The following is a 14,691-nucleotide window of genomic DNA, read 5'->3' on the forward strand; positions in this document are numbered from 1 at the left end:
CCTGGGGGGAGGCGGGGGGGGGGGCAGCCGGGGCCGGGACTTACTGGAGCAGAAAACTCTGGGATGCGTGAAGCGGCACCGGCTCAGCCCCGCCGTGCCGGCTGCCCGGGGGCGGGGGTGCGGGGCTGTGGGTGGCTGCAGCACGGGCGGGGCACTGAAGCCCCCATCCAGCCCCACATGCGCCAGCGCACCCGCCATCGCAACTGCCCCCCGCGCCCCTCTGCATCCCCCCCCCGCACCCCCACACCCCCATCCAGCCCCACACCCCTATACAGCCCCCAAACTCCCCTTCACCCCACCCAGCCCCACCCCCGCACCCCACAACCCTCTACTCAGTCCCCCCAATCCAGCCCCACATGCCCCTGCACCCCCACCCCTCCACACCCAATCCCCACCCAGCCCCGCTCCCCCTGCACCCCGTACCCCCCATCCAGCCCTGCAAACCCCGCCCCTCCGCTCCCACGCCCCGCCTCTCCTCCCCACGCCCCGCCCTCCGCTCCCACGCCCCGCCTCTCCTCCCCACGCCCCGCCTCTCCCCAGGCCCCGCCCCTCCCGGCCCGGCCCCGCCCCGCGGCGGCCCGGCCCCGGAAGCGGCGGCTGTCGCAGTGCGCGGCCGGAGCCAGCGGAGCCGCCGGCCCCAGCGGCCGGGCCGGGCCGGGCGGCGCCATGAAGGGGAAGGAGGAGCGGGAGGGCGGCGCGGCGGGGCCCGGGGCGGCGGGGCCGGGCGCGGGGGGCGGCAGCCCCGAGAAGAGCCACAGCGCGCAGGAGCACAAGGAGCAGGGAAACCGGCTCTTCGGCGGCCGCAAGTACCCCGAGGCCGCCGCCTGCTACGGCCGCGCCATCGTGAGTCCTGGCGGCACCCCCACCCCGCGCGGGGACCCGCCCCCGGGACGGGAACCCCTGGGACGGGACCCCCCCCCCGGGCCTGGCCTGGACACCCCCCGGGACAGGACCCATCCCCGCCCCCTCCCCGGGCCAGGCCCACTACCCCCGGGCCTGACCCGGATACCCCGGGACAGGACCGCCCGGGCCTGGACCGACCCCCGGGCCTGGACCCCCCGGGCCTGGACACACCCCGGGCCTGGACCCCCCGGGCCTGGACCCCCCGGGCCTGGACCCCCCGGGCCTGGACCCCTGTCCCCTGGGCCTGGCCTGACCCCTCCACCTCAGCCTGGACTACTCCCGCCAGGCCTGGCCTGGCCCCTCCCGCTTTCAGGCTTGGACACCCCTTTTCAGGCCTAGATCACACACACACACACCCCCCGGCCCGGCCTGCACCCCTTCCCCCGTGCTTGGACACCTCTCTGAGCTTGGACACCCCCAGCCGGGCATGTCCTGCCACCAGGCCCTGAGCTGCCCTCCTGTGTCCACCCCCCAGGGTGCCTCCAGCCCGGCCCCGTCCCCCCCCACCCCACCACATCCCCAGGCTGGGCTTGGTAGTGCAGACCCCCCCCCCGGGGTAGAGGGCTCCAGCCCCCCGGCCAGAGCATGGTGCCGGGAGGGGCTGTCCCCTCTGGGGCAGGGTGACAGGCTGCCCCATGGGGACTGGCCCCAGCTTGTCCTCCATCCATCCCGGCAGCTCCCCACGGGCTGCAAGCCCATGCCGGCACTCCTGGCACTCACCAGGGTGACGGCATTGCGCAGCCGGCTCACCGAGTCACCCAGTTGTTACCCTGTTGTTACCACGTCTTGCCCTTGCCAGCGGTTGCCGTCACCGGCCATAACATGGGTCTCGCCTTGCAGAACCGCAACCCCTTGGTGGCCGTCTACTACACCAACCGAGCCCTCTGCTACCTGAAGATGCAGCAGCACGACAAGGCGCTGGCGGACTGCAAGCGAGCCCTGGAGCTGGACGGCCAGTCGGTGAAGGCTCACTTCTTCCTGGGCCAGTGCCAGATGGAGATGGAGAACTACGACGAGGCCATCGCTAACCTGCAGAGAGGTGAGCAGGCACGGTGTTGGTGTTACCCCCCCTGCCCGTCTGCCGGAAAAGGGCCAGGGATAGTGAGAAGAAAGCCACCGCCAGCTCTGAGATGCCCTTTCCCTCCCCAGCCTACAACCTCGCCAAGGAGCAGCGGCTGAATTTTGGGGACGACATCCCCAGCGCGCTGCGCATCGCCAAGAAGAAACGCTGGAACAGCATTGAGGAGAAGCGCATCAACCAGGAGAACGAGCTGCACTCCTACCTGACCAAGCTGATCATGGCGGAGAAGGAGAGGTAACGCGGGGTGGTGGCGGTGGCACCCGTAAAGGTTTTTTTAGTGCCGTGAAGCTGTCACAGCTCCGCATGGTGCCTCTGCCTCTGCAGGCAGAGCCCCGCAGCTAGGGCGGCAGCAGCAGCAGCAGGGAAGGGAGCGATAGCGTCCCTCCATCGCTTCTGATCTCCCCGCTCTGTCCTAGGGAGCTGGCCGAGTGCCGAAAGACTCAGCAGGAAGAAAATGTGGACGAGAGCCGGAGCCGAGTTCAGCTGGCCAGCATCGAGGCCAAACACGTGAGCGGGGGCCCGGGGCTGCTCACGGAGGCTGGCAGACGAGCCGGGGCTTCCTCATCCCATCCTCGTCCCCATGCCCTGCTGCGGTTGAGGAAGCCACAGGGCTGCGGCTGTGCAGGCGAAAGCCAGCAGATCCTGGGGCAGAGCATGGCTTCTCAGCCTTCATTCTGTGGCTCGAGCTGCTGTTGCAGGGCACCCCGTGACGGCTTCCCCTGCTCTGTCACCTCTCGTCCCAGCCTGGCAGTAGTGACGCCTGTTTGCGCTCCCCCAGCTGCTATAGCTGTTGTTCTCTGAGGGCCGTGCAACGCGAGCGGCTGCGTGTGGGTCTGGGTGCTGTCCCGGCACAGGAGACTAATCCCGGGATAAAAATAGCCCCACAAAGGCAGGTTATTTTTAAGCTGGATCACTCCTGCCACACGGTTCAGCCCGGAGCCACACGAACACTGGCCAGGGGCTGTGAAGGCAGAGGGGCCACCGAGGACCTGCCACTTCGTCTCTGCCTCCCACAGCACCTGTGGGGTGGGAAGCTTCAGGGCTCTCTCCCTGGGGACCCGCAGCCCCCGTACACCGGGGTCCCCTCATCCTCACAGCCTTCTCTTTCAGGACAAATACCTGGCAGACATGGACGAGCTCTTCTCTCAAGTGGATGAGAAGAGGAAGGTGAGTGTGCCCTAGCGTGCGTGCCCCAGCACGCGCTCCCGTCTCTCCCCATCTAGAGCTGCTCGCCATAAACCTGCTTTCGTCCATGCTGCCAACTCTTCCATCTTCCCCGCTGCCCCCTCTGAGCCAGTGCCACCTCCCAGCCCTTTTTTTTTTTTTGACACCGGGCTTGCCCAGCCCCTTCCTGACCCAGCTCTGCTTCTCTCGAGCCAGAAGCGGGACATCCCTGACTACCTGTGTGGGAAGATCAGTTTTGAGCTGATGAGAGAGCCCTGCATCACGCCCAGCGGGATCACCTACGACAGGAAGGACATAGAGGAACATCTCCAGGTACCACCAGGCCGAGGGCAGCAGGGGCTTCCCAGGACCTTGCCCACAGTTTCTCTGCCCGTCTCCTGCCTGCCCTTCCTGGGCGTGAAGGCAGCTGCCTGCCCGACTAAGGGCTCAAAAGCCTCCTTGGGTTTGGTCCCAGGTACCTGCCTGGGCGGCTCCCTGTGGAGGTGCCGGGGCAGGCAGGAAGGCGGCAGGCGCTGCCTGGCCCTGCCTGAAGCGGAGGCGGCTGTTGGCAGGGTTCTTGTGCCTTGGCCTGCTCTCATCCTGCTGGGAGGCACCTTCAGGGGGGGGCTCTCCCTCCGCCCCGCGCTCTCCTCCCCCTGGCAGGCGTGGGGATGCCTGGCTGCTGTGCTGGATGCCAGCACTGCCGGAACGGCGCTGGCCTCATGGCTGCCTGCGCCCCAAGGCAGAGGCCAGGCGCGTGGAGTAACCGGTTGATGGCCTCTCCTCCCTTGCAGCGCGTGGGTCATTTCGATCCGGTGACGCGGAGTCCCCTGACCCAGGACCAGCTGATCCCCAACCTCGCCATGAAGGAAGTGATAGACGCGTTCATCTCCGAGAACGGCTGGGTGGAGGATTACTGAGGGGCCGAGGGGGCAGCGCTGGCCCGCCCAGCCCCCCCCGGCCGCACAGACGGCTCTCGCTGGGCTGGCACCATGCCTTACTCGCTCTCCGGCTGTTCCCCCTGGGTGCCCAGAGACCCAGCAGCAGCGCTGGGCAAGGGCACATCGCCATCTCCCCTTCCTGAGGAGCCGCAGCGGCTGGGCGGGCACGAAGGCTCCCCAGGCTCCCCTCTCCACCAGCTCCTCGTGGACCACAGCGCTTGGAGGAAGACCTGCCCGGCGGTTTGGAGAAGGCTGGCTTGTCGCGGTGTCCTGGAAGGTCTCACCATGTCTTCATCGCCTGGAGAGAAGGGTCCCCCTCGGCTACAGCAGCTGACAATCCCCAGAGATCGTGTCCTGCTCTGGGGAGGTGCTGCGAGGAGCTTGCCGGGACGGGTGCCTGGTGCTGGTCCGGCCCGGTCCCCTCCCCATGTACATAGTTGTTTCCTCCTCCTTCCATCTCCTGCGTGGCCGGGGTCGTGTTCGCCTCATTCCTGTAAATAGCCACTCGCCGGAGTGGGAGACCAACATTCCCGCTGCGGACGCTGACTCGCTCTCCGGCTTTTCCTGGGAAACAACTGCCCCTGGGCTGGAAGGGGCTGGCTTGCGTGTCCCCTCGCCAGCCGGGAGCGTGGTTCCCTGTGAACAACCGCCCAGGTTAAAGTTCTTCTTCCTTTTATTGAAATCCCTTTAAAAAAACAAAACAAAACAAAAAACCAACCAACAAATCCATGCTTGACTGAGCTCCAGCGTTTTGGTCAGCCGACAGCCTGCCTGGCTTTTGAGCGTCCTCTGGAAGTTTGCCAATGTCAATTAAAAAAAAAAAAATTCAGCAATAAACGTGGAAAAAGAGCCGGAGTGGTTCACAGCAGCGATCTCCGCACGGGGCAGGCCACGTCCTGGCTTGGGAACCGGTGCCATCCTACGAGGAGCGGGTTTGCCTGTCCCCGCGGGCTGGGGCTCACCCCTGCCTGCCTGCGCGCCGGTGGCAGCGGGGATGTAGCAATACGCGAGGCGCTACGGCGGAACAACAACTTTAATCCAAGGGGGAGGGAAAAGACCAGTAAAAACCAGAGCTTCTTCGGGCACTCGGTCCCGACACCAGTAGTTGAGTGGGCGGCCGCTGGCGCTGCCCTTCCCTGGTGGCGGCAGGAGCCGGAGCTGCCGCCCCGGCACGCTCCCGCCGCGGCCGGGATGGTGGCGGCGCGTCCTCAGCCTTCCCGCCTCTACCCCAGGAAGGTGGAGATGAAGACGCTGGTGTCCAGGTTGAGCGTGGCGTGCCACCAGCGGTCGGGGAAGTACAGGACCTGCTGGGAGAGAGCAGGGGGGTCCCACGGGCTCCGGGGGCTACACCCTGTGTCCTCCCGCAGCCCCGAGGGAGCTGGCTGGGCGGCGTGGGTGTCCCCTCCACCCTCCCGACAGGAGCGGAGAGCCGGGGTGGCACACAGGCTGGCCAGGGCCGGGCCGGACTCACCTCCCCGGGGCGCAGGGTACACTCCAGCGGCCGCTCGGCCGGTGGCAGCGTGGGGTACGTGCGGTGGAGCCAGGCCAGCGTTGTCTCGTTGGGGTGGAAGTGGGGTGTTTTATCCGGCGGGTACAGAAACCAGCGCTGGAAGACACCGGGGGAGGGGGACACCCCTATTTCCCCTCCAGCCCCTTGGGCTCAGCCCCAGGGAGGGCTTCTCCATCCCACCACGCTCAGAGATGCCCCTTGGGGGTCTTTCTTTCTTCCTCCCCCACCCAGGGCTCAATTCTCACCTTCCTGCCGAAGATCACCTCGGAGAAACCGGGGCCGTGCCAGTGAAAGGGAACGCCAGAGCCCGAGCCTACGGGGGGGGGGGGGGGGGTTGGTGCTGGGGAGACCCGTCCCCATCCCCATCCCTGTCCCCATCCCACCGCGGGGCCGCCCGCGCCCACCGCCACCTCTGCCGGCACCCACCTGCGATCCCAAAGCTGTAGGCAGGGCTGGTGCCCGGGATGCGGAAGGCGGGGGGCACGTACCGCTGGAAGAGGGGGCCCCACTCGGTGAAGTTGTTGTCCCCGAAGAAGTAGAGGGTGTCTGGGGAGAGACGGGGAGGATGAGGCCGGTGCGGGGGGTGCCGGCTGCGGAGAGCGGGACACGGTACCCACCGCTGCCCAGCCTGGCCGGATCCTGCGGCTTCAGCAGCTGCTCCACGTACTCCCGGAAGGGCACGGCCACTGCGGGCAGGGAGCGCTGGGGCCAGGCCGGCAGCCCCGGGCAGGCCCTGCCCGCCGGGCGGGCTGCGGGGCGCGGCCCCCGCCCTCACCCTCACCTTTGCGGTAGGAGTAGGTGTTGGCCGTGCTCAGCCGCACCGGGCGGGCCCCGAAGGCCGCCAGCAGCTTCTCCCGGGTGCAGAGGGCGCGGAAGGCCTGGGGGCACAGCGGGGCCGGGATGGGCCGGGATGCCGCCGGTGTGCCCCGCCCCCGGCCCTCCCTGACCCCCCCCCCCCCGGTCCCTGCCGGCACTCACCGAGTTGTCCGTGACCCCGCGGAGGATGACCGGCCGGGAGAAGGCGAACCTGGGGGAGAGCACCGCAGCGGCGTCGGCCGCAACCACCTTCCCCCGGGACCCGCCCCACAGCCTCCCCCGGAACCCCGGGCCTGCCCCCCTCGTCCTGCCCGGGGCACCGAGGACGGTCCCCGGCCCTCCCCACCGGCTCTGCCCCTACCCCCGCCCCGGGTCAGCGGCCGCCCGGGCCGCCCGTACCGCTGCAGGAAGACGGAGTAGGAGAGGGAGGCGTCGGCCCGCTCCACGGTGCAGCGCTCCTCCTCCGGCACCGTGCCCGCCAGCCTGCAACGGGAGGCAACGGGAGGCTCCGCTCGGCACCGGCGCCAGGCCCAGCACCGGGTCCGGCGCCGGGCCAGCCCCCCCGCCCTTACCAGCCGCCGTCCGGAGGGTCGGTGCAGCCCGCGGGCCGGGCCCAGGCCAGCGCCAGCAGCAGCGAGAGCAGCCGCCGCGCCGCCGCCATCGGGGAGCGGGACCGGCGCCGGTACCGGGGCGGCCGGCGGACTACGCTTCCCGGCAGGCACCGCGGCCCGCGCTGACGCCACGCACCGCCGTTAGCTGGGCGCGTCGCTACGGATCCCGGCAGGGGCCGCGCCTTAAAGGGGCCGCGCCTTAAAGGGGCCGCGCCTTAAAGGGGAGCAGGACCGGGGCCGAGCCCCCCCTGGGGCTCCAAACCTGCGCCGGGGGCCGCTGCAGGCAGGTTAAGCACAGACAAGAGGCAGGGCTCAGTTCAGCTGCTGTTTTGTTTTAATCCAGTACAAAAGGGCCGGGCAGGGGGCTGGGGGGACATGCACAGCCCCTATTTATACAAAAATAAATACAGGGAGGGAGGCGTGGGGAGAGCAGGCAGGAGGCCCTGCCTGCCCTGCCCCCCACCGCCTGCCCCACCTGGCCGCCACCTCCCCCGGCCAGCGAGGGCTCAGGTGTACTCGCAGAGGTGGCCGCAGCCGGCAGGGCAGTGGGAGCTGGTCTCCAGCCACTTCATGATGTGCTGGAGGTGGCCGCCGTGGCTGCAGCCCTGGCACCAGACGAAGAGCCCCTTCACCACGTGGTGACAGACGGCACACATGCTGGCACACTGCCGACACCTGCACCGGAAAGAAGAAGGTGAACGTGAGAGCCCTTGGGGTGCAACGAGGGGGGACCGGGGGGGGCACCAACTCCATCCTCCCGCCCCTGCAGCCCCTTTGGGACTCTCCTTGGTGGTCAGAGCACGGTCCCCTCCTCCCTGCCCGCTCCCTGCCTGCAGTGCTGCCCTCACCTGTCGCAGATCCAGCCCCTGTTGCTCATGGGCCGCTTGCAGTTGCTGCAGTTGACGTGCAGGGTGGTGGAGGCCTGGTTGAGGCAGTTGATGGCGCGGCACGTGCTCAGCTTGATCACCTCGTTGGAGATGTTCCAGAGCTGGAAGCGCTGCAGCAGGTCGATGTAGGACGTGTACCAGTGCTCCTGGGAACGGCCGCAGACAGCTGAGCCTCAACACCCCCCAAAAGCCCCTCAGGATCCCAGCCCTGCATCCCAAAGGCAATATCTGGAGGAAATCTGGAGGAACAGCTGGAAGAACTGCTCTGTGGGGCTGGGGAAGAGGTGTCCTTCCCCAAATCAACAGGCCAAGGCCACTTCCCCACCTGGCCCTGCGGACACCACCTCGGTCCCTGCCAGGACTGGTGGTAGGGCAGCCAGGCGGGTACCAGGGGGCCTGGAGCTGCCCACCCCGGGTTAGAGTGGGCCGGCAGGGGCTGGAGGAGAAGGGAGGTACCCAGAGCCCAGGCGGGATCCCATCGCGCTGGAATACGCCACCTCTGGGTCCCACCAAGGTGTCCTACTGCATCTTGTGGGGTTGCTGCACCAGCCCTGAAGGGAGGGTTCAGTTCCTACGCAGGCGGGAAGGGGCGTCCCGGGGTCTTACCTGGGTCTGCTCATCGATCTCCTTGCGGATGCGGTCTCCCAGCACGATGAGGACGGACACGGCTGTCTGCACGTCTCCCTGCTCGGCATAGAAGAGAAGCGTGTCCCGCACAATGGGATTGAAGAAGTCGGAGGGCAGACGGTTCTCGTAGAGCGAGTGGGAGATGGAGATGAGGGAGAAGGACTCCACGGGTGTCAGTGACACCGTCTCGGCCTCGTTGCCGCTGACATGAGGGGAGTCAGCCTTGTCTTGCAGGTGGTCCAAGGCCGACGGGTTGTCCACGATTTCGTGGCGCAGGGGGAAGGCTTCTTGGGGAAGGCTGTATTCCTGCTCTTCAGCTGTGAGGAGAGATGTCTGATCAAGAACGAGTAGGGAAGGCCAGGAGAAAATCCAGCTGCATGTCTGGGACAGGCAACAGCTCCCAGGGCCAGCCGTGCGCTCACCATGCGGGTTCTCGTGGTCCATCATGTACAGGTCATCCTCATCCGCTTCCACGTCTCCCAGCAGGTAGTCTGCAGGGACGTCGCTGCCCTCCGTCTCCTCGTTGTCTGCGTGCCCAGGGAGAGAGAAATCAGCTCAACCCCCTCAGGCACACGGCTGGATCCACATCCCCTGTGCCACATGCCCGGTGTGCCAGGCTGTGTCTGAGCCAGACGGCGCAGCTCCCCACTGCAGTCGCGTTCCTGGCACCCACAGCCACCACTGTGTGGGTTACAGGGTTAAACTGTCCTGCAATGCCCTGGGGCTCAGCGTGCTTCACCTGGGGGCTGCAGCAGGTCCAATCACCCCAATTTACAGGATAAATTTACTGGTTTATCCCACATCAGGGCCACCTACAGCTGAGGAGGGAAGAACTGTAGGACTGGGACTGTGCCTGCCCCAGAAGCATTACCCTCATTGTTGATCAGGGTGGAGGAGGAATCCATGAGGATGTTTTCTGTGCGGCTTTCTCCTTTGCTGCGGTCCAGTCTCGACTCGCTGCCCAGCCCAGAGGGGATGTCCTTCAGGTTAAAGCTGGGAAAGAAGCCAAATTTAATAGTCACAGAAGTTTACAGCTTCCGTTCTAGCCAGCAAACAGCCTGGATATAAGTCTCCAGTTGCGATTTGAACAGTGAAACACAAGATACGGCGACTGCGATTTCCCTGAGCGCTCAGAAGTCAGCTGCCCGCACCTCGTAACTTAAAAATAAAGATACATTGCAATTGTTAACACAGCCCTTTCTCCAAGCCTGGCATCTCTGGGCATGCACTGCAAAGGTGCCCGCAAAGGTCTTCCTGAAGGATTTCAGAGCTGAGCGCAGGCTCTTGACTCCATCTCTTAGTATTTACCTTCTCCTCAGAGGCAGGTAAACAGGAGCTGCCTTGCTACAAGGTGCTTTGCTGTTTGTTATGCATCACCACTCTCAGGCTTCACCCAGACGGAAAAGGAAGGGAACGGGGTTGAAGGAGAGCAGAGCTCTTCAGCTTGCCGCCTGCGGTGTTTAAGTCGGCGACAGACAGCGACCTGTCTGGATGCAGAGCTTGGTCGAGGAGAGTGTTTCCTTTGATGTTACTTGAGGATTTGCCACTCACCCCGGGAACCCAGCCCTGCAAGGTCTGACAGCTAATTTGGAGTCCTCACCCCTTGCTTTTGTATGTCATTGAGAAGAGGAAAAACAAGTTTTCCTGCTTCATCAGCCCACAATGGGGCTCCCCATGCCAGCGAGCTGCTCACAGAGCTGGGCTGTCCTCTCCCTTTGAAAGGGAGAACACAACCTCTCCACGCTAGCAGCTCTGGCTCCAGGGGCGAGACAGAGATTCTCCATCCCCAGCCCTCGGTCACAGTCAGTAATTAAATAACTGCAAAGATGGTACCAGCCCCGTGCCCCACCACAGCTCCAAACTTCATTTCAAAGAGGGAGGGGAGCAGCGTACAAGGCTGCACGGCTCAAGGCCAGGCCGGCCGCTCGCTTCTCACACCCACACGGAAAACGGCTGCATTCAAACGATGCCAACCTGCAAAGCAGCGTGGCCTGAGGCTGGGGGAGAGCCATCCCTGCTCCCTACCCCACGACTCCAGCCAGCCAAGGAGCCGTATCCGCCCTCCTCCTCACGGAGCCGCCCCAGCCATCACGTCGTTCGCTGCAGCTCCGGCACCCCTTACCTGTTCATGAGCGGGAGGGCCATGCTGCCTTTCCCCATGCTGTGGTTGAGGTTGGCGGACGACACGGTGCCGAGGCTGGAATAGATAATTCGCAGCATCGTCCACGTTTGAGCCACCTGCGTGAGACAGCCGCGGTCAGACCTCACCAGGCTAAAAACCAGGCCCCGTGCAGCCACGTGCCTGACTGCAAACGCCCATCATCGGCCCATCTAGAGCGCTGGGCAGGTTCTCAAGGGGGTCAAGTTTCTGGGCAACAATCTGCACTTGCCGTAGGCAACAGTGCTGTGGGTTTGGTGGCAGGCAGAGGTACACCTTCTGGGGACAGCCAGAGGGCACAGCTGGACAGAGAGCGGCCACCCAGCTCAGGTGGTGGGCCTCCTCCTCACAGCACCAGCCTAGGCCTCACCTGGTTGCGGTCCAAGCCCTTGGCCACCTTGGCGTTGTGGTCGCAGAGCTCGGCCAGCGGCCTGCCGGCCAGCGCGTACTGCTTGGCAGTGTGCACGAACCAGTCCATGCTGCCGCTCTCCACGTCCGTCTCGAAGACGCTGAGGGTGCTGGAGGAGGAGATGTACTCGAATTGCTCCGTGGGGTCCAGCTTGCGCTTGAAGAAGATGGGGTGACGCCGGTCCCCGATGTAGGGCTTGCGGTTGGAGTCGGAGGAGATGAGGCTCTCCTTGGCAGCGAAGGCCAGGTCTCCATAGAGGCTGTAGCACAGCCCCTCGGGGTTGGCCCGGTCAATGGGCTGGCTGGCGTCCTTGAAGATGTGCTGGTAGAGGGTGCTGTCCTTAGAGCCCGACAGGAGGAAATAGGGGTCGTGGAGGTGACGCCACACGATGCCCGTGGTGACGTCCTTGTGCTCCTCGAACATGGCGGAGGGGATGAAGGGACGCCGCACGTCCCAGACGTAGATGTTGTGGTCCACCATCATGGAGCAGGTGGCAATGTGGTGCTTGCACTCCGGGCGCCACTTCACCCGGGCCACAGAAGCGATGGTCTGCACGCAGTAAATCTCCTTCGCCCGCGTGGTGTTCATGTCCCACACCTTCACCATCTTATCCCGGCCACCTGTTGCCAGCCAGCCCCTGGGAGGATGGGGAAAGATGGTGAGATGCCAGCTTGGGCCAGGATCCATGCCCATTCACCTCTCCTTTCCCGCCCCAGCACAGAAATGCTCACAGCACGGATGTGACCACGTCCACGCCAAGGGGAAGCGGCCAGGCTGCAATTGCATCCTCCCACATGCTACCCTAACGCCTCTACTCTCCAATAAGTGGGTCAGACAACACCCCTCCTTCCCGTTCCTGTTTAAGGCCCTGCATCTTTAGAGCCACACTCATATGAAGGGCTCCCAGCCAGACCAGTTCCTTCTACCTCTGGTTTCCACTTCCCAGGGACAGCAGAGAGAAAAAAGGCCAGTTTGAGCATATTTCAGTGCCTCTCTAAGCTTGTGAGGAGTCGCAGCACTGCCTGGCAGGGAGCAAGGAGGGACCCGCACCCCACAACAACTGTTTCCAGATGCACCCCAACTGCCTCCAGGGAAAGGCAGGAGGGAAACGTGATGAAACGCAAGCAAGCCGTGTCCCAGAGCAGCCACGCAGCGTCTGTTCCCGAGCTGAGCACCGGAGCGAGAGGCTGCCCTGACAAGAGGGGCAAGACAGCAGCTTGCTATACCCCACCATTAGCAGTCCAGTGCCTCAGGATCCCCAGACTTGTCAAAAAACAAACCCAAAACACCTCAACGCACCCCCAAATCCTCAAAGTGATAATTGCTCCCACCTTCCAGCAATGGCCCAGCCCCTGACACAAGGGGCCAGGGTATCAGAGACCCTGCTTTCCCCCCTCCTGAAAGGTCCCAGTGCCGTTTTTAGAGCCTCCCTCGTCTCTGCCAAGGCCGGGTGGCTGGCAAGGTCCAGCCCCGCACAAACCTGTCCTCCGGGTGCCAGTCGCAGCAGAAGACGGGCCCATTGTGGGCCGTGAACATCCTCTCGTAGCGATCCGGCCGGCGGATATCCCACAGCTGCACGTTCCCATTCTCAAAGGTGGCAGCAAAGGTGAAGTAGTCCCGGATGCTGAACTGGACGTCACGCACACTCTCCGACTGGCCTGAGTGGGGACAGAAGTTGAGATCCGGTGAGACAGAGCTCCAGCAAGTCTAAAAACCCTACTGGAAGAGCCATGGGGGTCACCAGCCCAGACAGAAGGGGAAGCAGGGAGCGATGCGGCCACCTTCTACCTCCTGCGCAGACCCAGCCCACTGCCAAGTGGCCAAAAAAGCAGCAAAACGCCTCTCAGCTCCCTCCCTGCCTGCTCCAGACATCATGTCCTGAGCAAACCCTCCTCCCAGGCACGGGGAAAGGGCAAAGCCCCCAACCTCTGCCTCTCATCAGGGTAGGGAGGCAAGCAACAGTCCGTGTTCGTACCAGAGAAGGTGCTGACAGAGTCCTTCTTGCGCAGGTCAAAGCATTTCATGTAGCCGTCCTGGGAGCCGCTGAGGAGCATGTAGACCTCGGTGGGGTGGAAGCAGACCTTGTTGACGGTGCGCTTGTGCTCAGTGAAGAGCTGGTCCTGCTTGTTGCGGGATGGCTTGCCCAGGTTCCAGGTGACGACCACGCCGTTGGTGGCGGCGGTGGCCAGCAAGTTCTCGTCCATCTGGTGCCACACCACGTCCGCGCAGCTGAAGTTCAAGGAGGGTTTGCGGCCGACGCGAAGGTTCAGTTTCTCCACAAACTGGTCCTCCTCGATGGAGTAGATCTTGAAGATGTTGCGGCCGGCCACCACCACCTGGGCAGCATCGCGGCACACGCTGATGGCATTGGCGGGGGCATCCAGGTGGCAGAACATGGTCCGTCCCGTGAGGGCGTTGCCCCCCAGGGCAGTGGTGACCCTGGCCATTTTCTCCATGGCCGTCCTCGGGGCACACTCCCCTCTCCAGGAGCAGGCTCGGAGGCTCGCGTCCCCGCGGGCTGCATTCACGCTCGCGTGGCCGCCCTGCTCCACCTCAGCCAGAGCTGGGAAGGGACAGGCTCAGCTCCCGCAGCTCCTGGCAGGCCCAGGTGGCTTCGACCACAGCTTTTTGTGGCCACATCAATGGGCTGCGGAGGTGAGAGGCTACAGCCCGGTTGCTACCTGTGGGGAGAGAGATGAAGCCCCAAGCCAGGCCTCTCCTCCTCCTGCCGTTTGTAACCCCCTCTCAGGGAGTTCTCGAAAACCGTTTCTGGGTTTCTTGTTCCCTCCTCAGTTCAACCCCCCGAGACGCTCCGCTGATGAGAGCGGCTGTTGGCGATGCTACGGGAGGTCGACTACAGCGACGTGGACCGAGGCAAGCAGAGTCTCCAGTGAGAGGTCGGGTGAAACGAGGCCGCAGTCATCTCCGCGGGGCACTCCCTGCGCCCCAAACCCCTGCAAGCACCACAGGCAGGGGATCACTCTGCTTCTCCAGCTGGGGGGAGGCAGCAGCTCCCCCCGCCACGCAGAGGAGTAGCTCTTCCCATCCCTGTCCCAGGCCGGGGTGGCAGGGGCTGGCAGCTACTCTGAGGGAACCCTGGGGCCAGCAAAGCTGCCTGGGGGTTGCAGGGTCTCTGGGGGCACCCGCAGGCCGGCTCCCCCGGAGCCAGGCCCTCCTGCTCCTACACCCTTCCCTCGCCAGCCTCCCTCACACCCCGCGTTCCCCCCTCCTCAGGCCCGCTCCTCACCCACAGACACCTCAGGGCCCTCTCCTCACCCACAGACACCTCAGGGCCTCCTCAGGGCCCGCTCCCACCCCTCAGGGCCTCCTCAGGGCCCCCTGCCACCCCGCAGTCCCTCAGGGCCCCCGCCCCCTTCTGCCCCTCAGAGCCCTCCTCCCGCCCCTCAGCCGCCCCTGCCGCTGCCGGCCAGGCCCTCCGCCGCCGCCGCCGCCGCGGTGCCGGTGCCGTACCCGGAGCCGTACCCGGGGCCGTACCGGGTGCCGGCGCAGCCCCACCGGCAGCTCGGGCCCAGCAGGCCCCGCCACGGAAACGGCCGCCGAGCCCCGCCCCCTTCCGCCGCCGA

General features: G+C 65.2%; 3 protein-coding genes across 17 annotated transcripts; 1 reads left to right on the plus strand and 2 right to left on the minus strand.

Annotated features, from left to right (window-relative positions):
- The first annotated feature begins 597 nt into the window (after positions 1-597).
- On the plus strand, positions 598-4,938 carry STUB1 (STIP1 homology and U-box containing protein 1). The gene is made up of 7 exons (XM_072877637.1): positions 598-843; positions 1,744-1,942; positions 2,053-2,218; positions 2,401-2,491; positions 3,095-3,151; positions 3,365-3,481; positions 3,943-4,938. The coding sequence occupies exons 1-7, from the start codon at positions 667-669 to the stop codon at positions 4,066-4,068; spliced, it is 933 nt and encodes a 310-aa protein (XP_072733738.1). The 5' UTR covers positions 598-666; the 3' UTR covers positions 4,069-4,938.
- A 152-nt stretch (positions 4,939-5,090) lies between these two features.
- On the minus strand, positions 5,091-7,204 carry JMJD8 (jumonji domain containing 8). Of its 13 annotated transcripts, none has more exons than XM_072877624.1 (9): positions 6,988-7,201; positions 6,815-6,898; positions 6,578-6,626; positions 6,381-6,477; positions 6,217-6,285; positions 6,026-6,145; positions 5,845-5,912; positions 5,561-5,724; positions 5,105-5,396 (listed from the first exon to the last, which is right to left on the minus strand). In XM_072877624.1, exons 1-9 carry the CDS (start codon positions 7,074-7,076, stop codon positions 5,123-5,125), a joined length of 1,014 nt encoding a protein of 337 aa, XP_072733725.1. In that variant the 5' UTR covers positions 7,077-7,201; the 3' UTR covers positions 5,105-5,122. The 13 variants fall into 13 exon arrangements, with proteins under 13 accessions (XP_072733732.1, XP_072733736.1, XP_072733725.1 ...); XM_072877632.1 differs by having other exon boundaries at positions 5,561-5,695; positions 6,988-7,200; XM_072877625.1 differs by having other exon boundaries at positions 5,105-5,393; positions 6,988-7,199.
- Positions 7,205-7,341: 137 nt separating this feature from the next.
- On the minus strand, positions 7,342-14,691 carry WDR24 (WD repeat domain 24). Of its 3 annotated transcripts, none has more exons than XM_072877621.1 (10): positions 14,579-14,691; positions 13,083-14,061; positions 12,588-12,765; positions 11,069-11,744; positions 10,663-10,778; positions 9,412-9,533; positions 8,963-9,067; positions 8,520-8,857; positions 7,875-8,059; positions 7,342-7,701 (listed from the first exon to the last, which is right to left on the minus strand). In XM_072877621.1, exons 2-10 carry the CDS (start codon positions 13,561-13,563, stop codon positions 7,533-7,535), a joined length of 2,370 nt encoding a protein of 789 aa, XP_072733722.1. In that variant the 5' UTR covers positions 13,564-14,061; positions 14,579-14,691; the 3' UTR covers positions 7,342-7,532. The 3 variants fall into 3 exon arrangements, with proteins under 3 accessions (XP_072733722.1, XP_072733723.1, XP_072733724.1); XM_072877622.1 differs by having other exon boundaries at positions 14,603-14,665; XM_072877623.1 differs by lacking the exons at positions 7,342-7,701; positions 7,875-8,059 and adding an exon at positions 8,093-8,152.

Source organism: Ciconia boyciana, chromosome 13 (genome assembly GCF_034638445.1).
Source record: "Ciconia boyciana chromosome 13, ASM3463844v1, whole genome shotgun sequence".
Classification (NCBI taxonomy): Eukaryota; Metazoa; Chordata; class Aves; order Ciconiiformes; family Ciconiidae; genus Ciconia; species Ciconia boyciana.

Coding starts and splice junctions, on each gene's coding strand:
- STUB1 (XM_072877637.1), top strand. CDS start 667: ATGAAGGGGAAGGAGGAGCGGGAGGGCGGCGCGGCGGGGCCCGGGGCG. Junction 844..1,743: donor CCTGCTACGGCCGCGCCATC/GTGAGTCCTGGC, acceptor CTCGCCTTGCAG/AACCGCAACCCCTTGGTGGC. Junction 2,219..2,400: donor ATCATGGCGGAGAAGGAGAG/GTAACGCGGGGT, acceptor GCTCTGTCCTAG/GGAGCTGGCCGAGTGCCGAA.
- JMJD8 (XM_072877624.1), bottom strand. CDS start 7,076: ATGGCGGCGGCGCGGCGGCTGCTCTCGCTGCTGCTGGCGCTGGCCTGG. Junction 6,627..6,814: donor TACTCCGTCTTCCTGCAGCG/GTACGGGCGGCC, acceptor GCTCTCCCCCAG/GTTCGCCTTCTCCCGGCCGG. Junction 6,146..6,216: donor TCCGGCCAGGCTGGGCAGCG/GTGGGTACCGTG, acceptor GTCTCTCCCCAG/ACACCCTCTACTTCTTCGGG.
- WDR24 (XM_072877621.1), bottom strand. CDS start 13,563: ATGGAGAAAATGGCCAGGGTCACCACTGCCCTGGGGGGCAACGCCCTC. Junction 10,779..11,068: donor AGGGCTTGGACCGCAACCAG/GTGAGGCCTAGG, acceptor TGTCTCACGCAG/GTGGCTCAAACGTGGACGAT. Junction 9,068..9,411: donor CACCCTGATCAACAATGAGG/GTAATGCTTCTG, acceptor CTGGGCACGCAG/ACAACGAGGAGACGGAGGGC.